The sequence below is a fragment of the Mixophyes fleayi genome, chromosome 8 (assembly GCF_038048845.1).
Source record: "Mixophyes fleayi isolate aMixFle1 chromosome 8, aMixFle1.hap1, whole genome shotgun sequence".
NCBI classification, from domain to species: Eukaryota; Metazoa; Chordata; class Amphibia; order Anura; family Limnodynastidae; genus Mixophyes; species Mixophyes fleayi.
This window is the reverse complement of record NC_134409.1, coordinates 51,457,171-51,484,519: the sequence shown is the minus strand read 5'-3', so window position 1 is coordinate 51,484,519 and position 27,349 is coordinate 51,457,171. Positions and strand designations below refer to the sequence as shown.

The following is a 27,349-nucleotide window of genomic DNA, read 5'->3' as shown; positions in this document are numbered from 1 at the left end:
TAGTCCATGGATCATGTTTTGCTACATGTATTAAGGGAGCTTCACCATCTTTGTCCGCCTTCCCATTGGGAACTGCTGTTGTGCGAACAGGATGTAAGCCTACCAAATCACTATATTCTGAACTAGTTGCTGGAGTTGCTGTTGCAGTACAATGGATGTCTCCCCCTCTGTTAACCTTTACATTATTCTTACCAATTTCAGCCGCTGCCCCTGCTGGTGGGATCGTTCCTTTTCTTTGTCCTGAAACATAACTTTTAACATTACTTAAAACAACATACAAGTTACTAGTTACAGTTTTTAAATTTTTGGTATTGGCTGTACTTACCGCCCCGACCACATTTGTCGGGGGAGCGCTAGCGCTCAGTTCTCCACGCTTTTCAACGGCTATTTCCGCTATACACGCGCTTTTCACCACACTTACTTCCGCTGTGCACTCATTGCTCTGCCACGTGTTGCCTTCCATTTGCCACAACTTTAAACAATCATTATGTCTAGTCCTCACTTCTGTTGATCTAATAAACCACACTTTTTCTTTAACGTTATCCAGTACCTCTGAATTAAAACTCCCTATTGTTGGGAAAGGCCTAACACAATCCTTGGTCATCTTGACCCATGTGTCGCAATACGCTGTTGCGTATGCACCATATTTCTTACACATAAGATACCTCGCTGAACCAACAGGCCCTTCTTTAGGCAGTACATTGTCCATCTCTAGCGTATGTTTATCACCCATGTTCAACAATACCCTTTATGCGGACCACAGATAACACCGCAGTGCTCTGTCCCTTCCAGCAAACACTTTTAACCCTTTGCTACAAGCAATCTACCGCTAGAGATCTTTAATGGCCGTGGACGTATTTGCTCAAGCCGCATCCACTCACTTCCTCTCGTACTAAACGAGGACCCCTAACACAGAAATATCACCGTGAACCACAGGAATACTGCAGTACCCTGTCTCTTTCACAAATCTGCTGAGTTTATTCTCCCTGGTAGCACAAAGTCGATACAACCAACCAGCCTTTCCAATATAATTCCTCCAAGCTGCTCTCCCAAGTCACAATCACGGCTTTCCTTGCAGTGCAATCAGATCGCACCGCTTAAAGATACTAACTATCAGTAAACGTTGCGATTACTATTGGGCGCGCTTTGCGAAAACCCCCTTTGTTTTCGCCCTCGGTATACCTGCCCCGTATACCGCCCTTCAGTTGGGCAACCTGCCTCGCCAGACAGCAACTGAGACCAGTCAACAATAAAAAAGTGTATCTACGTCACAAAATCACACAATATACACCTTTTCTGCGCAGAAAAGCAAAGTTCCTAACAATAGTAATAAAGTTTCAGAGGCTTTAACAAGTGATTATACTATGCATGTATAACAACTATCAAAACGATTGTTTAAACATGTGGCAACAATACCGGAAGTACACATATGCTAAGCAGGAAGTACACATACCCTATGCAATGCAATACCTTTTAAAATGTAAAGCGACAATGGAAAGAAACATTTTTCTTTCTTGTCCCTAGATTCAAGTTAGCGTTCCTTCAGATTATGCAACAACGGACATTTGGTTTCTCAACACAGAATGAACAACAGGATTTGAACACATTGCGTTCTTTACTGTATGTGGCGCAAAATTCGTAAGCGTTGCATAGCTTCCGGTAACGTAACCTCGCCGCTAAGAGCCCCCAAATTAATAAAGTAATTTTATAGTTTTCAAATAAGCATTGCCCAAGCGATTGTATTGTGTTTCCAAAGCACAAAGTAATTTATTTTAACAGATGTAAAATTTATAAACAATAATAGGCGCTAGGTAATCTAAAAGTATGTTGTTATATATAGGTGACTGCTGCTACCTCTAGTTAGATATCTGGTTCTAACACAACAATATACAAAAAAGAAATTAATATAAACAATTTATAGCCTAAATGGCAAAAGCATAAAATTACCAAAACTGACTAACTTGCAGATAGAATTGGTTGTTAGTCCAATGGACTTAAAAATAACACCACCAATAGACCAACAAAGTTAGATTGAATAATCTGGTGCACCAGAACATTGACAGAATGGTCTGTAATACTTGTATTGCTTAATATCAGTGTGTGTCTGTGTGTCATATATAGAGACACACTGTGGTCCGGACCAATCTGGCTTGATCAAACAAGCAGGTGGAAACAAAACACAACCAGACTCCTATAAACAATTATGTACGCTCTAAACTTAAATAAACAAATAATTGTAACAAATTGTGGTATGGTCTATGAAATCTCCTAAATAGAAGACACATTAAAGTAGCCAGACATAAGCGTTTGTCCATTGGAGACGCTAATGGGCTATATAAGGTATGCAGATTGGTTCCTTTAAACGTAGAATGATAAATTTGTTCCACAACAGTTGCCAGTGGGCCGGTATATTGCAACAGGTCAGTTTAGTAACACCAGTTTAGGCACTAAGCCATTCATGAATCAACATTCCCATTCCTGGTTGGTAATACCTGCTGAATCAATTGGGATCACTTATTCAGCAATCAGATGTATTCACCGCCTCACTTCAACCGTGTAGTGAAATGAATAGTCCGTGTTGGACTAGATGGTAAAGTTCATACGAACAGGTATATAAGTTCTGAACCTCCAGCAATGCTTGTATCAAGCTAGTAAATTATATTACTGTAAAATTTAGCAGTTCTATACATAATTATAATACAGTACAGCCAATACGAAAAGATAAATACATACCGCTGCGTTCGTTTGCGCTAGCTGCGCTCCCACTGGTACCAGCGCACAGTACTTCACTTCAGAATACTGTGGTCAGAGAATGACTGAGGCCAGTGCCAGAGAGAGATGTTATTATATACACTCAGTGTTACAGTGAGAACAATGCCAATGGTGTGGCTTGGTCCAGGTATCAGGAAGTTCCAGAGTGCTGCAGGTCATAGGCCAGTTCAAACCAAAAATATCCAAAGGTGGGGGTCATCTCTCCAGGGGTTGTGCTCTGACTTTCCCGCCAAGAATCCAGTTACAACTAGTCTATTAGCATTTTATGGCCAGTATTTCTTTAAACATTTATTCCCTAACATTGCTAACTAGAGTATGCAATGTGCGATCTCTTCGGCGAAGCAACCGGACAACTGCTGATGAATAGGTGATTAAAATGATACCAGACATGACATGTTTCCTGTAACCTGAACCTTAAATAACACTAAAATGTACATATAATCATAATATATAAACTAATAATAAACTACATACTATCTGCTCACAAATCACTGTGGAATGGAATCAATATAAATATGAATTATATAAATAACGAAATGTTAGAGTGCGTGTGTAGGCGTGCGTGTTTTGTCGTGCAATCGCGCTACGCAACGTGTTACGTGGCATACTGATCGCAATCGCACAACAAAACAATATTAACCAATATATACAGGGTGATTCAAAAGTCGCAGTACACCCTTTTATTTCAAAAACTCTACAGGAATTGGGCCGATTGGCCGATTTCAAGATGGCGCCCATGTTTGGTACATACCGTAAAAGATAGACCACGTCACCCATACCTTACTGGAGTATTCAGGTTTCCCAATTTCCTGTAGAGTTTTTGAAATAAAAGGGTGTACTGCGACTTTTGAATCATCCTGTACTTTCGTTCATCCAATTATACGACTTCGACAGGGTAAAACGAAAAGACCACTTAAATTACGTATCCAAGAACATATAGGAAATATTAAGAATAAAGTGGCAAGTCACTCTGTCTCAAAACATGTTATGAAGAGACATCAGGCAGATGCACAATTGTTAAAATTTATGGTCATAGAACATGTAGAATTGGGCCCAAGAGGCGGTGACTTGCAAAAAAGGCTATCACAGCGTGAGATATACTGGATATTTGAACTTGGCACTTAAACACCACGAGATTTTAATGAGGAATACAAAATAGCCCCATTTTTATAGCATATTTATGTGAAGCTAGATTCTTCTGTAATTTTAGTTAACAATATGCAATATTTATATGCTATTTTAATTCTCTTTTTGATAGTATCTGGTGTTTCATTTATATATTCATGTTTAGCGTGTTTTTATATACTTGTCATTTTTTCATTGCATGTATATGGTATTTCCTGCATCTGTTATCTGAGGGAAGGTGCAATATGAATATGATATATATGTTGTGTTGTGTTCTTGCATTCATGAGAGATTACACGTTAGCATTATTGGATCCAGCAACAGATCAGATCCCATGATCCTTTCGTCCACTCATTGAGGGCATAGTTTGATATAAGTGTAGAGTAGTGATATCTAACTCTCTCTGGTCATGTGACCGCTATGTTTACAATCTAGCGATTATTAGCCTTCTCTATGCATGCGCAAAATGGCGCGATTTTGCGACAGCGCACAGTCGCAAAATGGAGCTGTACACTTTTTAAGAATCGCGGTCTGGACAGTTACATGTTTATTTCCTCCTGATGAAGTCTAATATAAATAGATGAAACATGTTGAGGACAATTATATACTACTGGATTATCAGGGATACTCTGTCTGGGACTATTATCCAATAAGCTGTGAGTTGACTGGTATGCTCAACCCGGGATTCATCTGTGCCAGTATTGAACACACAGGGAAATATTCAGATAAGCTTATCCCTTTTTATTAAATGCGAGTGTGATACCTATTTGTGTTCATGTGCAATAAATTTATGTATTAAAAATACTGCACTCTGTTGGCTTTATCTGATGTCTTATATCCAAGAGCGACAATGAGTATGTGAAGACACCATGACTGCAAACAGATAAGATATAAAGTTCATATTTTTGGTACGCACATTCACTATTGATATCCTATTAAGATATTTATTTATCAATTTTGATGTGAACATATATTTATACATTTCTATATATTGTTTATACATATATTTTCTGTATTTTTTTACATCATTCTAGTATTAAATCTGTTTGGTCAGCACTATTTATTGTTATTTCACTCATAACAAAATTAATAAAAAACAAATGTTTGTTGACTTGTTAAAAGTAGGAATACCTAAATACAAAATATATGGTATTCCCACTGCAGATTTGTTTAAACAATGGAAAGCACTTCAAGAGAAAAACAAAGGCAATGTCCCTAAGCACATTGCCAGAAGAGATGTGTAAATGGAAGCACATACTCTTCCTCCAGTGACACCCACAGCACCGCCCCTTTCTGACCCATATGCAGAAGTTTAAAAAACACTTGAGCAGTACAAGACACAGGGCGGGGTGGAAGAGGAAGGCGAAGGGTTCAATACCCTTTATGAAAGGAAGGCGGGTCCCAGGAGCCACAAGTGCATTTCAACATCTGTGTTATGAAACCTAGGGACCGACACCCCTATGTAACAGTAGCAATATACTGGCAACCAAATGTGAGCCCTATAAGATGTACAGCTTTGCTGGACACAGTAGCAGGGGTCTCACTATTTCATGTTTCACATCTCCCCACTTCACAACCCACATGGGTAGTGGTAGGAGGTATAGGATGTACGTAGACATTGGTGTCCCTGTTCAATGTATAATAGGGAAAGGACTCATTTTGTTGGTGTCTGAACGACCAGATAACATAATTGGAAAGGATATTCTGAGAGGGCAGTCCATAGACATGTCCTCAAGCACTTATGTTATTGGCTGTTCTGTAAGATCCTTCACAGTGACTGCAGTGACACCGGTGATTAGAGGAAATGCAAAATGGTATTCCGTGTACATTCCTCATCGAGCGCAACCTGTAATCCTAAACTATAACACATTCAAGGAGGTTTAAAAGAAATTGTCGAAACTGTCAAGCATTGCATCAGGCAGGAATGTTTTGAGAAGCTATCAGGCCCTTCAATTCTCTAATGTATCCCGTGAAGAAACCAGATGGTTTATATAGACTCACAATCAGTTACAGGGGTCTCAACAAGGTAGCTCCCTCCTCTTGCGGCTGCAGTACCTGATATGATCACCATAGTAGAAAAGATTACCAAGGCAGCTGGAGATTGGCATGCAGTATTCTATCTGGCAAACACTCTCTTCTCAATTCCAGTTGATGCTGAGTCTCAAAATCAATTTGCATTTATTTGGGATGGCCAACAATATACACCCATTGTTTTCCAGAGTGCTCTGTCCACAGCCCTATAATTTGTTACAGATTAGTCGCACGCGACCTTGCGATGATCACATCACAGGTAACTTGTCAGTTGTACCATTACATCAATAACATGTTGTCAGGTGAATCAAAGGAGCAGGTGACACAGAAATTAAAGACTGTTACAGACATTACATTGAGTCAAGGCTGAATGATTAATCCTGGCAAACTATAAGGCCTAATACAGACTGTTAAATTTCTGGAGATGATATGGTCAGGACCACAGGATACTATACCTCAACCAGTGTTGGAAACTATTCAGGAATTGAAGTCTCTAACTACTATAAAAGAAGCTCAACAGATTATTGGAACAAAGGGATATTGGAGAACATTTGTCTCATATATTGGACTTATTTTCAGGCCAATTTACAATGTGACTCAAAAAAAGACTGCATGTGTGTGGAGACCTGAGCAGGAGGATGCCTTTTAAGCTGAAAAGCAAGCAAAACAGGCCCAACATGATTTAGGTTCACTACACCCAGATCAGCCTTTCTTTCTAGATGTTACTGTGACAGAACATGGAATGTCATGGAGTCAGACGTCACCAACTCCAGGAGATAGAAAGATTCCTATTGGATTTTGGGCTAAACAGTTCTCTCCAGTGCACAGAAGATACTCACATCTAAAGAAGCAACTACTGACTGCATACACAGCCCTACAGCATGTGGAGTCAACTACAAAGCAGCAGCCAGAAACCATAAGAACTGATTTACCAATTGCTGGATGAGTCAAACAAGAAGAAACTTGAATCCAGAACAGCAGTTGCACAGAAGCCCACCTTACAGAAATAGAAGTGGTACCTGTCAGAAACAGGTGGAGTATCCTCTTAAGAACCCTCTACAATTAGCACACAACAGTTTGGTATGATTTTGAATCTGCAGAGCAGGAGTTACCCCCTTTACAGATTGGAGATGGACCTATAACAATAGCCAAGCCCTACTCCTCTTTGAATGAAGAACAGAGGCATTTGGTATGGTTTACTCATGGCTCAACGACCTTAACACAAAATGGTTGAAGCTGGACAGCTGCATATCAAACTATACAACAAATGATACTACATGAGTGTGAAGAAGGTGTATACAGTCAGTATGCAGAACTGAAATCAGTTAGCATTGTTAAAAAATAGGGTCTCTCTGTTACGATTCCTAGTAAACTCAGCAAGCAGCCACGGAAGTATAATACAAATGTCTTTATTCCAGCAAAATATATAAGCAAGGGTTCAGTTCAATGAACATGCAGGTTTTCATAAACAGGTATAACTCTTAATATAAACATGAACAGGTGTGGCAGGAAGGTACACAGAAATAACAGGTTCCACAGAATGCTAATGTAGTTTGAATGCAGGGATAAGAATGGTGAGTTACCCAGTTCCAGGATGCAAAAGTCTGTCCAGGAAGCAAACAGAGTCCAGGCAAAGTAACTGACACAAGCAAATAATCAAGGTCCAGAAGTCAGGCCAAAAGGTCAGAGCAACAGGCAAAACAGCGTGGCCCAAGGTACAGGCAAATGATTCGGGGTCTCAGGCAAGGTCCAAGGTACAGGCAGGGGTCATACACAGAAGTTCAGTCCAGCAGGTATATATCAAATAACACAGGAGCAGGTTAGCAGCAACCAGGAACAAACGGGATGAACTGCCCAGAGCACAGCTTGAGGCAGGTATTTAAAGCAGTGTGACAGGTGCAGTTCTAATTAGGCCTCAGGCAAGAAGATTAACTCCTTCAGGCATGCTGAAGAGTTTAGGAACAGAACAGCAGCACCTCTGGTGGTATAAGGTACTGCTGCTAGATACAAAACACAGGAACAGTTGTAACACTCTCCTGTTTGTCTGATCTGTCATCTCTGCATTAATGCTGCAACCACATGTAGGACCAATCCTGCAGTTCATTGATTCAGCTGAGTGCTAGGTAAATAGCAACAAGCTTCTCCTCAACTCCCAGTCTGGTAGCATCACCTGTTCTATTATTTACCACACCCATGCAGCTACTTATCCTGCAGTTTCTAATTGATGCAGCTGCGTTTATAAAACTGGTGGCAGTTTCAGTTTGACCTAGCATGCCTTGTATTCTGACTTGCTCTGTTATCAGTGTTTGACCCAGATTGCTTAAAGGATTCTGCTGTCTTCTCCACTCCAGACCATTGGCATGTTAATTGGATCTGCATACATATCTCTACCTGCCCTGACATCTGGCTTTCTTAAAGGATCTTGCTGTCTTATGCTGCTCCAGACCTTGGCCTGTTTATTACTCTGCATTTACCCCTGCCTTTCTGGCTCTTAGTTCTGCTGTTAACATCCTGGTTGCTCACTATCTCTTACCGTGAGCTGTCTATCCACCAGGCAAGTGCCAGAATACTCTGCATTAACCCCTCACTGTCTGGCACTGAGTTCTGCTGTTAACATTCTGGTTGCTTATTACCTCCTATCATGTTCTGACCACTAACTGGGCAAGTGCTAAATCAACAACTGCTACTACCCCAGTTTAAGTCCTGAGCGCAACCGAGTACTGTAGAAGGGTGGGGTACAATTTAACGTGGCTTATTACAACGACAGTGAGTATAATGACAAAAATTTAACAAAACTGACTTGCCCGACAATTAATAAATTCTGACTGAGCTTCATAATGACAAAAGAAGTCTCTGACTGACAAATCACGACCACCAGTAATGATGGCAGGGTGTTTTGACACCATTTAAAATGGCAACCACTATATCAGTATTCTTTCACCCTAATCCTATTCCTAACCTTAACACTTACCTTCGATGAGAACTGGCATTGCTGCTTTAAAAATACTGATATCGCGGTTGAAATTTTAAATGACGTCAAAACACCCTGCTGTCATTACTGGTGGTTGTGATTTGTCAGCAGACTGTCAGGGACTTCTTTTGTCATTACGAAGCTCAGTCAGCATTTATTAACTGTCGGGCAAGTCAGTTTCATTATTTTTTTTTTTAGTTGTGGTAGTCACTGTCGGTGTTATCAGAACCGTGAATGTGACTACCAGCGCTATAGAAGAGGGTTGCTAAAGGTGAATATATTAAGAAGTGGTACTAGCAGCTGAGGACCTCATGCTACTCTGCCCTTAACAACAGCTTGCTGAAATAACAGGTTTTGAACTATCTCCGACATTATTAGCCAACTTAAAGACACGTTGTAAAGTCACATCATTTAACTGATCTTGTGCAAAGTTCTGCAAATGTTACAGTTCTGGAAAATCAAACCAGTCTATAACCTCCCCTGAAGACAAGATAGGTTCCTCTGCATGGTCACCAGCTATTGACTATTGGCTGCTCTGGTCTGAGCAATACCTTTTTACGATGGCTTGACCATTTCCCCATCATTTTAGAGGGCAAATCTCTCAAGGCATATGGCTGGACTAGCTACTGGAGGATCTGTTTGAACAGTGGAAAGTCTCTGCCAAGTATCAATGGTTAAAGTAGTTTCAGGGCTATAGCAGCCACCACCTTCACAATTTGTTCTTTAAGTGTCAAGGCCAAAACACTCCTTTAAATCCTCTTGGTTGCCTCTTGTATGCACCACACTTTTATTCTGGGCAGCTGTGAGATCTTGGCTCCACCCAGGATAGAGCAGGAAACCAATGTAAGCTCACTCCCAGAGTCCATGACTGCCTAGACAATCTTGATGTTTCCCTATACAGTCACTTAAATTAAAGAGTGACCACTGGTTGCAAAACTTTTGTAACAACTACTTAGAAATATAGAATCAGCCTAGGCAAGTGAATAGTCCATAGGCTTTTAGAGTTTAGGACACTTAGTTTTTAAAGTGACCAAATTCTCTGCACTGGAAACACCGCCAGTCAGAAACCCTTACAGCTGGACGATGACTAGTAGCAGTGTTCTCTTTTGATGACTTGAACTTGGGGTTCACATTTTTGGATGCTGCCATCTTTAGAGTCTACTAAATCCCTTATCACATGTTCAGCTGCGTGTTCAGTTTTATTAACTCTGTATAAGTTTCCTTTACAGACACTCTTAAGGTGTACATGTATTGCTGAAACATGACAATTTTTTGTTTCAAAACAACTATTTCTTGCTCTCTCTGCTGCAATCTGCTACTCTCCTTAATGAATCAAGGCCTGATTCATTAAGGAGAGTAAAGCAAAAAAAATGAGTAACTTTGTACTTTGGCAAAACCATCATCATCATTTATTTATATAGTGCCACTAATTCCGCAGCGCTGTACAGAGAACTCACTCACATCAGTTCCTGCCCCATTGGGGCTTACAGTCTAAATTCCCTAACACACACACACACAGACTAGGGTCAATTTGATAGAAGTCAATTAACCTACCAGTATGTTTTTGGAGTGTGGGAGAAAACCAGAGCACCCAGGGGAAACCCACACAAACACGGGTAGAACATACAAACTCCTCACAGATAAGGCCATGGTCAGGAATTGAACTCATGACCCCAGTGCTGTAAGGCAAAAGTGCTAACCACTGAGCCACCGTGCAAACCATGTTGCATTGAAGGGGTTGGTAAATTTAAAATGTGGGGACAGATATATAGTTGGGGTAGGGCATGGCCTAGATAAACTTTAAAAATAAATCTATCATGAACAAGCATGAAAAAGCAGGCAGTATTTCCTTATGTGCAAAATAATAAACTAATTTGCACCCCTTGGATTGAAACATGGTTTTGACAAGGTGAAAAGCTAGTCATTATTTTGCTTTACTTTCCTTAATGAATAAGGCCCTTAATCTTCAAACAAGTGGTTTTCTTCTTTACATTCATAAAACCCTTTCTCTGTACAATCAAACTCTTGCCTGACCACAGATAATAACATGTTTTTGCAGAAGGCAAAATATTTTTCAGCTTTACCGCCCACCTGCAAACTCCAGTGCAGGTTTTCCAACTCATCCTGCTGGGACTGAGCTTCAAACACACCAATCTGCAAAATTCTTTTTGCACGCTTTATTCTGTTTCTTGCCCATCTTAGCTGAAGTATACACAATTTGTACCGGCAACAACTTAATCTTTGGTTTAGTGAAGCCTTTAAACAACAAGCTTGATCTTTACATACATCCAGCAATTTCCACAGGTAGATAGCCAAACCCACTTGCACAGATTTTTTGGACCACACCCAACACACAAATTAGTGAATTAGCCACACCTCTTCTGGCTTGGCATGGCACTACAATAACCAGCCATTTTTAAAGCTTTGCTTTCATTGCAAAAAAACAGCAGCTCAACAGTTCACAATTTTATATATTTTTCTCTACCTCTCCACAGACAAAAATGTTTGCTTTCTCTGCAACACAGCAATTTTTCCCCAAGGCAATTGACAGTCTTTTAAAGGCTTGCTAATTGATAGTGGTATTCAACATATTTCACTCACCACTTTGTAATCCCACAATGACACTATTGTGACATCCGGCAGATGACAGACACAAGAACTTCTTACTTGGATAACTGTGTTTTTATTGTTCACACCACAAATAACACAGCATTATCTTGTCAGGATGACACCAGGTAACCCTAACCCTGGCTAGACACAGTCCCACTGCCTAGTTACTGGCCAACTAGCTGGTATCGGTTTCACTGCACAAATTAACAATACTGGTTTCAATACAATAAACCCCTCTTCTTAGTCTTAATACCTCAGCATACCCATGTAGTGCTAAACCTAGAAGTCTCACTCTGCAAGACTGTAACCCTGTATGCAGCCTGACACCTTTGGATCTCTCCTGTTTCTATGCAGAAGAGGTGTGGCTAATATATACACACACACACACACACACACACACACACACACACACACACACACACACATACAGCACCTCAGAGGTTTGCCTCATTATAGGAATAGCCCTGAGTGAATAATTGATAAAAAATACAAAATACATCATCAGATTCACTGTTTGAGTTTATTAGTGATATTATTTAACTGTTTACAACTTGGCATTCGCATGGATGGCAATGAATGGGTCTGCAGCTGAGCTGCTGATTATGAAACGAGCTGAGCCAGTGCTGCTTACAGTGATCTGTGTGCCAGTACAACGAGTGCCTTCTTTCTGCCCTGAGATGACATCACAGTAAGTGCCAGCAGGAAGTCCAGTGTTCAAAGTAACATCCATGTTACTGAAAGAACAAAGTGCAGTTAATGAGTCTTGCAGTCTTTATGACAGAGGGTTGGGAACATAGAATCAGTGAACTACATCATATAAAGTAAAATACACATTGACAGTTCTGCAGTACAAAAAAGGCATTCAGACACTTCAGCAACTCTCTGCAATAGAGACTATTGGGGTTACAAGATGGGGCTACACCGTGCGTTAATGACCCATGTTAAAAAGCCAAGAACCTCAAATAATTTTGATGGCAGAACTGAAACTTATTTCAATGTATCAATATCAGTCAACAGGGTAAAGTTCTTAAAGCTGTTGACATTGTATACATCATAATCTGAAACAGCAGTTAAAACTGCAAGGCTAGAACTATAATTTGGTTGTTTATTGTGTTTATGTGTAAACATTGAATCTCCAGTTCTACATTGACTCTAGGTGGGTGGTTCTTAGCATTTTTGTTTTGGGACCCATATCAATTGTTAGAATCCCATCAGAACCCAAAATTTAGTGGAGATGAATATTTGGATAGCATTATGAATGTGAAAGATAGCAGAATATCTAATTTTAGTCTGTGGAAAAGCAGGTGAGATAAATGGTCTAAACATTTTTCTTTAGTGGCAATAGGAAACAAATCATTGGATCATTGGTAATCTCCTAATATACAGCTACGTACTGAGCAGAGACATTACTCACAAGCTCTCATTATTGAAAATGATGAACCCTCTGTTTCCACGGCCAAAAGCAATTTGGTTTCCTCCATTGTCCCACCAGTTAGTGAATGCTTGGCCATTAACTGTATTACGGAAGATGACCATGTTCCTAAAAAGAGAACAACAGATTATTGCTATAAACCATACGGCACACACACACAATATATTATGTATATATATATATATATATATATATATTTCAGAGAGAGCTATATGGCCCTGAGTTTGGCATGTTAATTGCACCATAATTACTCACTTAATTTGGCGCCATCTGTGTTCACAAACCCAGTCATTGCCACAAGTGGAGTCTGCATTAATAGTGACTGATTTGGTTGACATATCGGAGTTACTTGGTGGCCCAATCCAGTCATTTTTATCCTATAGAGAGGTGAATATAACCAATGAGCCATGGAATGTACAAGGATTTAGAAAGCATACTGCTTCATCTATACGGACAATGTTTCCCAGGAAAGTGGTGGACTGTAACTTTTTTCAGATTGTTCTAAGAGCTAATATTTCTATAGGATGGTATTTAGCTTGGAATATTATATATGCCAAGGTAAGTTATATTCAACTGGTTGGAGTCTTTGTTATGTGAGCAGAAGGAACAAAATATATTCTTATATGAAAATGCAAACATGTCAAAAGTATTTTAGTTACCTGTCCATTCACAAAGTTTCTTGTCCAACGATAACTTGACATTACACGAGTTACTCCATAGGGGTGTGCCAACATGAAGCCAACTCCCATTTTGTACAGGCTACAAAAATGAGAAATCGTAAGAACTTCAACAGCAACAACATTAAAAGTAAGCTGTTGTCTGTATGGAGGGGAATCTTACCGAGCATCAAAGAAGGTGAGGATGGAGGCTCCTCCAGCACCATGACCTCTCTGGTTATCATGGTTATCTACAAACACCAAGGCTCTATCATTGGACATGAAACCCCAGCCTTCTCCCCAGTTCCTGGATGATAAAACAGTTATACATGTAACATCTAATACTGTACATGTTCAATGTCCATTAAATATTGCCCTGGACTTACTTCAGGTATGCCATCCTTTCTCCATTTAACTTGCGAATTACATTTCCAAGTTTGGCTCCATATTTGAATTCTGTCACACGTCCGTTTCCGAAATACTGACTAGAGGAAATAGCTTCTCCACCCAGATCAATCACCTTTCAGAAACACGCAGTTATGTTTTATTGTTTAAAAGTGACACTATCCTCAAGTTGTATGTTTTCACTTTGCTAAACAAAGGTAGGTAGCTAGTTTTCTCATTATTGTAGAACAAGTTCAAGCCTGTTTTAATGTAAAAAAAAGACAAGAATTCTGCGTGATTGATCATATTTTTGCAGGATTCTGTGAACTAGCAGCATGGTTTGCATGGATTGGGGCCAAGGCTTGTTTTGACCTGATTTGTATGGATAAATGTTGGAAGGTATAAGAAAGTAAACTATTTGTAAATTGAACTATTTTCCTTTAAGGACAGTGGTGCTAGAAAGTTTGTGAACCCTTTATAATTTTCTGCCGTTCATCTTCATCTAAGTAATAAAAAGAATACAATAAAAAAGATATAACACATATATATAGCAATTGAAGATTAACTCTCCACCTATAACCCATAAATCTGTATCCTTTTTCATTCTTTATTGATAAAAGTAATCCAACATTAAATTTAGAGATGGGCGGGTCCGGTTCTCCGAGAACCGAACCCACCCGAACTTTGGGTATCCGAGTACCGAGCTGAGCAGCTCGGTACTCTCCCGCCAATTCCGAATCCAAATCGAGGCCGAACGTCATTGTGACGTCGTCGGATCTCGGGACTCGGTTCTTGCGATACTTCAACTTTATAAATACACGCCTCCACAGCAATCCATCGCCATTTGACAGAGGGAGAGAGCAGGGTGTAGTCATAGGCTAATTAGAGCAGGGACAGAGAAAGAATACAATATTGTTCTTGCAATTGCTCTAACCAAAATCGCTAGTGCAGAGAGGAGGATAGAGGTTTATTATTTTTTCTTCATATTTGGCACTCCCCAGCGCTTTTGGGTTGTCCCCCATAATTGTGCATTAATATTTCTGGCTGTCAAAAGTCATATCTGTCAGCAGTATCTACTCAATAAATGTTAGCACTCCTCAGTGTTTTTGGGGTGTCCTCTCTAATTGTGCATTAATATTTCTGGCTGTCAAAAGTCATATCTGTCAGCAGTATCTACTCAATAATTTTAAGCACTCCTCAGTGTTTTTGGGGTGTCCTCTCTAATTGTGCATTAATATTTCTGGCTGTCAAAAGTCATATCTGTCAGCAGTATCTACTCAATAAATGTTAGCACTCCTCAGTGTTTTTGGGGTGTCCTCTCTAATTGTGCATTAATATTTCTGGCTGTCAAAAGTCATATCTGTCAGCAGTATCTACTCAATAAATTTTAGCACTCCTCTGTGTTTTTGGGGTGTCCTCCCTAATTGTGCATTAATATTTCTGGCTGTCAAAAGTCATATCTGTCAGCAGTATCTACTCAATAAATGTTAGCACTCCTCAGTGTTTTTGGGGTGTCCTCTCTAATTGTGCATTAATATTTCTGGCTGTCAAAAGTCATATCTGTCAGCAGTATCTACTCAATAATTTTAAGCACTCCTCAGTGTTTTTGGGGTGTCCTCTCTAATTGTGCATTAATATTTCTGGCTGTCAAAAGTCATATCTGTCAGCAGTATCTACTCAATAAATTTTAGCACTCCTCTGTGTTTTTGGGGTGTCCTCCCTAATTGTGCATTAATATTTCTGGCTGTCAAAAGTCATATCTGTCAGCAGTATCTACTCAATAATTTGTAGCACTCCTCAGTGTTTTTGGGGTGTCCTCCCTAATTGTGCATTAATATTTCTGGCTGTCAAAAGTCATATCTGTCAGCAGTATCTACTCAATAATTTGTAGCACTCCTCAGTGTTTTTGGGGTGTCCTCCCTAATTGTGCATTAATATTTCTGGCTGTCAAAAGTCATATCTGTCAGCAGTATCTACTCAATAATTTGTAGCACTCCTCAGTGTTTTTGGGGTGTCCTCCCTAATTGTGCATTAATATTTCTGGCTGTCAAAAGTCATATCTGTCAGCAGTATCTACTCAATAATTTTTAGCACTCCTCAGTGTTTTTGGGGTGTCCTCCCTAATTGTGCATTAATATTTCTGGCTGTCAAAAGTCATATCTGTCAGCAGTATCTACTCAATAATTTTTAGCACTCCTCAGTGGTTTGCGCTCAGAATGGATTCAAAGCAGTCCACATATGATCTAAATGAGCAACCAGGTTCTGTCACCAGTCCTGATGTTAGTGTTCCCAGTACGTCATCTGGCCAAGGCGATGTCAAACAACAGAGTGTTTTCAAATTAGTGCAAAAAACAAAAACCAAAAAAAAATTTACTGTATTGAAGCGAAAAAGAAGTGTAACTGAGCAAAAGTTAAGTGACGATAAAAAAAAAATTGCAAGCATGCCATTCTACACACGCAGTGGCAAAGAGAGAATGAGGCCTTCACCTTTGGCTATTAGTGGCAGATCCCAAAAAGTTACCCAGGCTACAATTGGTGCACAACTACTGTTACGCGTCAAAGCTGAGCTGCAAGATACCAGTGAGGCATTACAGGAGAATATTTGCTCTGATTCACAAATGACAACAATCCCTGTGGAGAGTCCATCCAACAGTGGGATGTCTAATCGTGAGCATTCTGCTGATGTGTGCCTTAATAGCCCGAGTGTAGCCGGTGATACCCAAATTGAGGATGCCACTTTGGAATTAGAAGAGGATGAGGGGGAGATTTGTGTAGGCGACGAGGGCGCTAATGATGATGTTGATGATTATGATGCAGACAGATACCAAATTGCCTTTCTCAATTTCTATTTATATTCTAGATTATATAACGGCTGAATAGTTTTCTATTTTACTCCTAGTGGAGAGAGGATCTGATGCAGACAGATACCAAACTGCCTTTGTCCATTTCAATTTATATTGTACAGTCTATAATGGCTGAATTTTTTAGTATTTTATACAAGTGGAGGGGGGGCTAGAGAGACAGAAACCAAACTGGCTTTCTCCATGTCAATTAATATTGTACAGTCTATAATGGCTGAATTTTTTGGTATTTTATACAAGTGGAGGGGGGCCTAGAGAGACAGAGTGACCCCAAACTGTCTTTCTCCATGTCAATTAATATTGTACAGTCTATAATGGCTGAATTTTTTAGTATTTTATACAAGTGGAGGGGGGCCTAGAGAGACAGAAACCAAACTGGCTTTCTCCATGTCAATTAATATTGTACAGTCTATAATGGCTGAATTTTTTGCTATTTTATACAAGTGGAGGGGGGCCTTGAGAGACAGAAAGCAAACTGGCTTTTTCCATTTCTTTACATATTTAACTATAAGTGTAGGGTGTAATATACATTCAAAGACGATGGCTGCATTGCCAATATGCATAGATGGAGAGGAAGACAATCTGTTTTGTGTGTAGAATAGGCCTACCAACGAAGAATTAAACTGTTTTTTTGGATGATTTATTACCTCAACAATTAGATTACTTGTCTCTAAAACAGTTGGAGCACTAAATTGGGTTAATTTAGGCCCAAAAACATGGATTTTCCCAAAAAATAGCAAAACAAAACCAAACAAAACCAAAACCAAAACCAAAACACGCAATGGCGGTTTTGCAAAACCAAAACCAAAACCAAAACACGACGGTAATCCAGATCCAAAACCGAATCCAAAACCAAAACACGGGGGTCAGTGACCATCTCTAATTAAATTCCTTTGTTGGAAAAAGTATGTGAACCACTAGGAAAATCAGTTCAGTTAAGGAGATAATTAGAGTCAGGTGTGTCAATCAATTGGATGACAATCAGATGAGTTTGGGTGACGCTGTCCTATTTAAAAACTATAAACCTGAGCCTTTATTACCATAGTCTGGTCTTCACCACACAGGTGCGTTTTCAATACTCATCAGACTGATAAAGGTTACAAAATGATTTCTGAAGACTTTGGAATCCACTGTCAGGCATACAGTGAACAAATGGAGAAAATACAACACTATTGTTACTCTCCCCAGGAGTGGTTGTCCAGCAAAAATTACTCCAAGAGCAAAGCATATAATATTTCTGTAGATCACAAAGAACCCAAGGGTAATGTAAAAGGATCTGCAGGCCTCTCTTGCACTTATTAATGTCAGTGTTTATGAGCCAATCATCAGGCAAACACTGAACAACAATAGTGTGCCATTGTAAGATAGCACTGAGGAAACCGTTACTCTCCAAGAAGATTATTGCCGTCTGTTTAAAGTTTGCTGAAGACTGCCTAGATGGGCCAGAAGACTACTGGAAAAATGTGATGTGGATTGAAGGAACTAAAATATTACTTTTTGGTTTAAATGAGAAATGTTGGAGAAAGCCTAACACTGCATTCGAACAAAAGAACCTCACCTCAAATGTGAAACTCAGTAGTGACAGTATCACGGTTGGGGGCTGTTTTGTTGCCATGTGACCAAGACATCTTGCCATCATTGATGGAGCCATGAATTCTGGATTGTACCAGCAAATTATATGAGTAAAAGTCAGGATATCCATCCACAAACTGAAACTTAACAGATGGTGGGTCTTGCAGCAATTCAACAACTCTAAACACACATGCTGATCTATAAAAAATGGTTGAAGCAGAAAATGTTTCACGTTTTGGAATAGCTGAATGAAAGCCCAGACCTTAATCCAATCATATTATACTGGCAGGATCTGAAGCAGGGTGGTCATGCAAGAAAGCCCACCAATATCCATGAGTTAAAGCAGTTTTTTAAGGAGTAATGGGCCAAAATTACTCCAAGCTGAAGCGCAGGACTGATCAACAATTACCGCAAACAATTGATTGAAGCCATTGCTACTCAAAGTGGTCACATAATTCACTGAAAGCATAGGTTCACATATTTTACCAAGAAATACATTTTATGTTAGATCATTTTGCTCAATAAATGAATGAAACATATATCCCTATATTTTCTGTTTGATTTTCTGTGTTCTCATTATCTATTTGATAAAGATAAAGATCTGAATACATTTAAGGTCACATTTATGCAGAAATTCAGAATATTCTAAATGGTTCACAAACCTTCTAAGAACCATTATATAAAAGTTATTAAAATAAAGCAATGCTACCATCAACTTCAGGAATGCAGCTGTAAAAATTTGTGCCAAACCACATGCAGCTACAGCTATTGTATGTTCTTACACAGCTTTCCTGTCAGAATAACTTCCTTTAGCTATATGACAATATACATTTCAAATATAAGATTTTTAAAATGCATTATATTGTTCTGTATTTTTATTATTAACATTTAGTTTCAAAAGAATGGCTATGCTAACAATAGTTCAGTGTGAAAATAATTAGTTTTGTGTTAATGTTCAAGTAATTACCATTTACCTAGAGATGAGCTGACTATTATCCTCGTCCCATATATAGCTGTGGAATTACACACGTCGATCTTTCGGAATTTGACCTTAAATATTCGATTTGGAACTCAACATTTCATTTTTGTTCCATCCAGCCATTTCCCTTATTGTACCCCATCAATTTTGTTTATGTTTTGTTTGTTTTGGAGCTGCTAATAAAAATCGCAGCAGCTATTTGAACCAAGGCACTGGACTGGTGTGATATATTTGGCTGATGCATGTGAACTGCAGCGACCTACCACAGGAGACAGTAACTCTAACTCAATCTTGTGACACCCTGTAAAGATTACATGTCATTTTAGGTTTTATGCTTTATGTATTTTAATTCTTACAATCAATGGACAAACAATGGACAAGTACCATAATTTGTGTGTATTCAGCATGTAATTATAACCTATGGTTTCACTATGTTCAACCTCTTACCTCCTGGAAGATAAAGGGACGAGTTCCACTGGCAAACCACTGAGTGTTCAGATTGTTCAGTCTGCTTGTAATAGCCAGGATGTCTCCAGGCCACATATGCTTAGCAGCATCAAGTCTAAAACCAGCCACCCCAATACTAAGGAGATTGTTGAGATAGGCTACGATCTTTCCACGCACATATTCCTTTTCCAATGCCAAGTCCAGAAGGCCCACAAGACGGCAGTTTCTCACCTGTAGATCAGGATGTTTGTACACAAGTTTTATTATTTCACCAGAAACTTTAAATATCAATTGGATTAAATAATTATATGGTCTATTCCTACCTTACCAACTCTTTGCAACTAGAGGTTTTGGTTGTTCCTACAAAATATTTGCACTATTTCCTTTTCACTAAACATAATATGTAATAATCTAATTTATCAGGAATTGAATTCCAACAAAGCAACCATAACATAGAGATACAAGCATACTTCTCTTCCGTTTCATTACTATAATAATCAGATTAGATAAAGATCTCTGTAGATTAAAACACCTAGGGCTCTATCTGTGTTCTCATGATTAAAGCTTCCTGTAAAAGAAAATTCAGTACAACACCTGATTAGCATCGCCATAGTTCTCGATGTTGCCACTAGCAGTGCTGCACTTGCCATCGTTAAAATCCAGATAGGAGTATGGCACAGCAGGAAAATCTTTGTTGTTAGCATTGTAGCTGCTTCCACAAGTAGTACTGGTGCCTGAGCCACCTCCTGCTCCGCACATGTGGTTAATGATAGCATCAACGTAAATGTTTACCTAAAAGGGGTTGCACCAAGTCAACAGGTCAATGATCCTTACACACCTCATTTTTTTTTTAGACTTTGAATTCTGCAAATTATTTTACAAAAGATAGACACAAGAAAATTGCTACAAATTTCAGTCTTAGAAATGTGATTAAGGCATCTGTCTGTCTGTATTCTTGACTTCAGGTAGCAGCTGCAAACACTAATGAAGAACAAGCAGCACGGTGAATGAAAGACGAAACATCCTGTGTGTGCAGCGTGAAACTTGTTGCGTTGTAGGTCTTTGGCTAGTGTTGCTTAAGAGTGTATGGCTGCGTACACACTACAGGTTTTTCAGCCGGTTATCGGTTCAATCAGATGATAAATGACTGTTCATCCCGATATCGCATTAGTCTGTACGCTCCAACGTTGAACAATTATTGTTCCAAAGCACATCATATTGTTTAATTTGATTTTTAAACCAGACTAAAAATCTCATTCAGGTAAATCTTGTAAAATGTGTTTAGTGTATACATATGACTTAGCATGCTAAGCAAGACTTTTTTTTTCAGCCGTCGGTAAAATCGTTAACGATATCGCATCAGAAGAAATTTTCTGTAGTGTGAAGCTTATGGGGTAAATGTATGAATCTCCGGATTCTTCATCTCCGGTGTGTTCAGCCTCTTCAGCGCTTAAATTTAAAGCGGCACTGCATTGTAAAGGGAAGTTTCCCTTTACAATGCAGCACCGCTTTAAATTTAAGCGCTGAAGAGGCTGAACACGCCGGAGATGAAGAATCCGGAGATTCATACAATTACCCCTATAACTCATACTTGAAGGCATTTTATTTACAATAGACTATGATAGCCAAACCTGATATATAGTAGAAATTGCAAAAACTTCTTCACTCAAGCTCACTGGCCTGTGAACTTCAATGGGATATGTTGACCCACAATAGCTATAAAATATAAGTTTGTATATATTTACATTCATATGGACCTTTTAGGTTATCAACACATGTTATAAGCTAACTAGCTGAGAGATAATTAATTCCTTATTTCCATTGATGGTTTGGTAACATGACTTGACCTAATCCATACAAAAATGTTTTGTTATTACAGTTTTGAAAATGATTTTTGCATATTTTTTGTGGGCATGTGGAGACAGACTCTTTGCCATGAATTACTTATTTGTTACATGCTGAAATAAGAGCAATTTCATAAGTTCATACCCCAACATTGTTACATCTGGTGACCATGTCCCTGAATTGCTGCTCATTGCCAGAACGAGTGCAAAGTTTGTAGCTGATTGGCTGGTATCTCTCATACCATGGTCTATTGGGGCTGGTAATAATCAAGTTCTCGTTAGGAGGGGAAACCTGTAATAAAATAACAATAACAGAGAGTAAATATAATGCTTTCAATCATGCAAAGAAACAGACCAGAAATACTTCATTATTTCTCAATGTTGCATTTTCTTTATCAAGTAGGATGGTGAGCTGTGTACAACCAAAATAAATTTGACTTTCATTTGGTAGGTGCTGGTAGATAAGAACAACAGTGATGTATTCATGTAAAGATGCCCAAGCAGAGCCTCAAAGTTAAAGTTTAAAACTGCTATAGCGTTTCAGAATTGTCCAGTAAAAACAGAATGTTGCACTGTGTTACAGAATAGAAAATATGTCAGTTGATATCTTTTTGTTGTACAAACACAGAATGTAATATACTATTGTTGTCTTTAATAGCTACAAACAATAACATCTATTACTAGTTAATAGTACTTGCCTGACAAAGGAGCTCATTGTTCAAAAAGCAGATAATGTCATTTTTTCTTGTTTGGGATTAAACATATCAGTATTACATTAATTTTGTTAATTTACCACACACATATATCAACTGTCACAGCATTTTCCAGAATAGACAGAATTTCTGACAGATTATCCTATCAAAGTTCTGAATCGATTTAGCCTTTGCAAACACTAAATATTTGGTATTTATTTAACTTCATTTGCTGTTTGCAACACTGTTAGTATTTGCAATAATTGTACTTTAACACATTGGGCCTGATGCAGACGGGGTTTAGGGTATCTTGTGTGAAATCTCTCTGTGCATTTCCAGAAAGTGGGCATATGTATATGTGCCTAAGCAGATTTGTGGGATTCTTGCACTTACGCCCACCTGTACCTGAAGACGAGGGACAAGCAAATGAAGGGGTGTTCTAATGTTAGCCGAGTATAGTAAAGGCATGTGTATACAAATGTGGCTCATGCAGACTTCTAGAAACATGCATATATTCCTGTTAGTATAATGGTGACTGGTCGTAAACCACACGCTTATGCTGGTGATGTGGAGCTGGACACATCTGCATATGGGCAGAAATAAGCTTTTTTTTTTATCGTAATTTACTCCTATTTTGCTACCAACTATGTATCAACCCCATTTGCTACAGTCTACATTTTAGTGATTATATACTTATGTTTAAATTAATATTGACAAAATGTCCACTGTCACTGATATTTAGGCTCTAGTGGATTGTTTATGTTTTTAATCTAGTACGCTAGTGTTTTTCTGACCTATAATAATGTAGAAAATAAATGTCCTGTTATCCTCTGCAGTTTCTTGATGTAAGGCACTGGGCGAGTAACAAAAACCCTAATTATAATATTATTATTTATTTGGTAAGATACTCAGATTTATAATGTCAAAGGGAAGATTAGGAAAGGGGCAACGGGAGACCGCTCCGCACAAGATGGTACCCTACCTCACTAATAAATCAATAAATTGAATCATATTAAGTGAGGGGGTGCTAGGGTCACATACAGAAGAGGGCAGAATAATGACCTTAATTAGCACTCCAGGTACATATAATTGACACACTAATACATTAAATTTTTATTGATATGCATTAAAAATAATATGTATAGGTATACCACCAATTAAAAAGCGAAATATTAAAAATTAGATAGTGTTGAAAATAGAAATTTAAAAATTGAAGTTGACCCTGTGGTGGAGCCGATCTAAATCTATATAACAATTATGAAGGAGAGTGTACTGATAGGGGATCTGTTGTGGATATAGGTACAAAAGAATTCTATGCTATCATTTAGTCCATATTCAGCAAGTAGGATACTAGACAATTATACAGTATCTCCATTGTGACAATGTATCACATTGCATAGGACTAAACAAATGCATAGCATTATGTGAATTATAGATGGCAGTAATGCCTATTCTGTTCCTCAACTGTGTAGATCCACTAGAGAGTCTTCTTAATAAAGTATAACTTAATATGCAAAAGAGACAAGGCTGTGCCTGTATATATTAAAGCATTCCTGAGCCTAGAGTCTATTATACTGTGTTACCAGATTGCCAAGCATATAATTGTATTTTGCATATGTGCCTGCTTGCACTGGTAAATTATAGCTCAAGGTGTCCTACCATAGTGCATATCTGTATAAGAGTATCTATAATTAATGCCACTCAGACTGTATGGTATTCCTATAAATTGTTGATTTACTATACATTCATAATGTTGAATGTTATAGAGATTACTTGTATGGTAATCAATCTCTATGGATGACACTAATCTGTTTAGGCAGCGCTATTTATATACTGATTTACCAGATTGCCAAGCATGTAATTGCATTTGGTTCACACATATATGCCTGCTTGCACTGATAAATTATAGTTCAAGGTGTCCTACCATAGTGCATATCTATATAAGAGTATCTACAGTTTATGCCACTCAGATTGAATTTCATTGATATTCATACACATTGTTAAATTGCTAGACATTCATGATATTGAGTGTTACATAAATTGCCTGTGTGGTAATCGATCTCTTTGTATAGCACTAATCTGTTTAGGCAGCGCTAGACACTTGGGATACACAGAAATTAGCATATGTAGTGATAAATATCTTTTGGTAGCACTGTGTTCTTTAATTAGCGCTACGCCACTTGAAATATGCCCCCATGTCATCTACTAATAGGATTGGGATAGCAGGTATCTGAAGCGCTAGTTAGCATTCAAGAAAGAAGTCTCTTTCTTGAGTTAATTGTATTTTCTCGAGCGGCAAAACGCCGCGATTGGCCCCGCCCACTTCTGACGTCACTCAGATTAGTGCTATAGTGCTAGGCATGACAATGTAAATTAATGAAATACTGTGATATCATGTAGTGACTGAGGATGTCCATGTCACTGTCAATGATTTATCTAAAAGGTTGTTAAACATACTTTATAAGAATACTTGATGTTGTCTTATTGCACAGAAGAATGTTCTGCCAACAGTGAGAGTCATTCAGTCTATTCATGATATTCTCCTACAAAGCCATAAAGACAGATCTGGATTCCCTTACCTGAACACCTCCAAATCCATTGGGTGCTAGATATCTTTCACATTCTGCAGCAATGTCTGCCCAGCGCCATTCAAACAAGTGGACTATAGAAGTTGCTCCAGACTTAAGATTTGGATTATATTGGGCAGTGCAAAGTCCGACAACCACAAGTAGAAGTAAGAGCTTCATTTTGTGTTCTACTGTGAACTGGCATCTTGTCTTATCCCTTTTTATACCACATAATCATGTGGAAAGTGCAATACAAATAGACGATCTGTCAATCAAGACACAGGGTTTGCAGGTGAATGTAAACAAAAAATTCTCACAGTTACATAAGAAGGAACGCCTTTGATGTCTGAATGAAAATGTTACCTTGGGAATGCTTATTATAGATTGTTTTGTATATATTATATACTTCTCTGTAAGGGTTACTTAACAGTTATATAATGGGTGTGTTTTTTCCACTTTTTTTAAAAAGATAGCCTTAATATTGGAACATTACGGTTGATGTTTGCAGTTTTCTCTTTCTTCTTTGTAAACTCAAAGAAATATTGCTACACAGATACACTTTGCTTAACATGTGACCTTGTTTGTTTACACAGATGCAAAAAGGAAAGACTAATAATGGATAATACACCCCACAGTTAATAAACATGCCTTTACTGTACACTGTCAGGGTTAGAACGCCCCTTCCCTTCCCTGCCTTACCTCTCCAGGTGCAGACGGGTGTCAGTGCCAGAATTGTGCAAGTCAACATAGGTGAATATGCGTGCGCCAACAATCTGGACATGCCCAGAGCAATTTCATGCTAGATGTGCTATGCAAACCAGCGTAAAAATTACCAAATAAGAGAATCCTTACTCCAGGCTTTTTAAGCAGTTGCTGTTTTATTTCAGCATAAAACAGCATAACAAACATGCTATAGTGTCCATGGCTTCTTGACACACTAATTACACCCACAAACCCTAGCTATTGTCTGGCTGCTTGTCAGCATTTTTTCTGATTTCAAGTCGAATGTACATTAACAATAACTTTTGCAGTAGTGCTCAATTTAATATTCCTTAGCAGAATTGTTTTACTAATACATATTGAGGATAACAGGACATTTATATTCTCCAAGGTACCGACTAAGTTGATGTCCATTTGCTCAAATAGAACTGGAATTGTTGGAAGAGGTGCCAGGGAAGTACCATAGTCTGGTTTAGGACCGTCTGCTGTCATACTGAGCAGGCTTAACAGTATCTTTTGACTGCCATATGGATACCCGACCAGTAAAACCACAGAAGCACCCAATGTAGGGTTTTCTCCTCTGCCAGATGCCCCACCCCCCAAAAGGCGTGTATGGGTTGTTGTTAGTACCAAAGGAATGTGTACCTGTAGTAACAAGATTTGATGAACTGTTTTCTCCTGTACCATCGCCGCCCTATATAGCAGGTCCCCTTTTATTATAAAATAAGTTATCCCCTGGCCCGTCTCTCAGCCTTCCTCACTCCATTCACTTCCACCATATATTTATAAACATTTTCCAAAGCACTATCATTCAGTTGGTCCCTTGCATAGTACTGAGGGGAGACAGTCCTGAATATTGGTGACAAATCTTCACCCTCCAACAGGGCTTCTGTTTTCACCCAACTTTCTCCAGCTAGGACTTTTCTCTCCCATCTAATGGAACTTGCCCAGTTGCAGTAAAAGCCTGGTATTCAGGCACCAGGAATTGCGGCTTCTAGGTCTCTATGTCCAGTTCCGGGATATGAAGGGCAGGATCAAGTAGGGTCAGACATCTTGCCAGTGACCCAGTTGCTGGCATGTCCTAACTGATTCAGTGGGCTATAATTTCCCAGAACAATGGAAAGTTTTGCAGCAGATTTAGGAGGGATGGCAGCCTTGGGGCTATAGCTGCTATTACTCGTACTGTTTGTCCCTTCACATTAATGGGAAGATTGTTACAGTCATATTCCTCAGTGAATCCATGAATGCATAGGACTTTCACTGATCTTAGCTGGGTTGACAGACCAGGATCCACAGTCCCAGATACCAAGTAGATTTCGCTACCTGAGTCCATCAATGCTAACACTGCCTTTTGCCATATCAGGGCTGTCACCCAGAACAGCAGTGGATTCCCCATGGATGAGGACATGGTGAAACAAGCAGGAAACCAGAGATCTAGTCAAACCACCTAAAAATCCATAGGTTGTGGCCAATTTAGACAATGCCTCCAGAAGTGCTCCTGCTTCGCACAAGCAAAACACTTCACTGGGGTTACTTTGTGGTCTGTCTCAACCTCTGGAACAAGCTCCTGAAACGACTGAGGGTCAGTCTGTAGAACCCATCTCTGTAATTCCCGACTTAGGTTCCGCTCACAATGGTCGATAGCCAGGATTTCTAACATTCTGACCAGTGTATTATGGTCGGACT

At 39.0% G+C, this 27,349-nt stretch overlaps 1 protein-coding gene across 1 annotated transcript; it reads right to left on the bottom strand.

Annotated features, from left to right (window-relative positions):
* Positions 1-12,027: 12,027 nt before the first annotated feature.
* Positions 12,028-25,123, bottom strand: LOC142100074 (pancreatic alpha-amylase-like). The gene is made up of 10 exons (XM_075184058.1): positions 24,956-25,123; positions 21,830-21,976; positions 20,435-20,632; positions 19,841-20,071; positions 13,984-14,117; positions 13,782-13,904; positions 13,601-13,700; positions 13,197-13,318; positions 12,924-13,049; positions 12,028-12,243 (listed from the first exon to the last, which is right to left on the bottom strand). Exons 1-10 carry the CDS (start codon positions 25,121-25,123, stop codon positions 12,054-12,056), a joined length of 1,539 nt encoding a protein of 512 aa, XP_075040159.1. The 3' UTR covers positions 12,028-12,053.
* Positions 25,124-27,349: the final 2,226 nt, after the last annotated feature.

Bases quoted from the DNA above. Each gene is read 5' to 3' on its own strand.
- LOC142100074 (XM_075184058.1), bottom strand. From the start codon at position 25,123: ATGAAGCTCTTACTTCTACTTGTGGTTGTCGGACTTTGCACTGCCCAA. The intron at 20,633-21,829 runs GTATGAACTTAT...AACCCCTTTTAG, and splicing joins CCAGATGTAACAATGTTGGG to GTAAACATTTACGTTGATGC. The intron at 20,072-20,434 runs GTGTTGTACTGA...CCTGATCTACAG, and splicing joins ACTATGGCGATGCTAATCAG to GTGAGAAACTGCCGTCTTGT.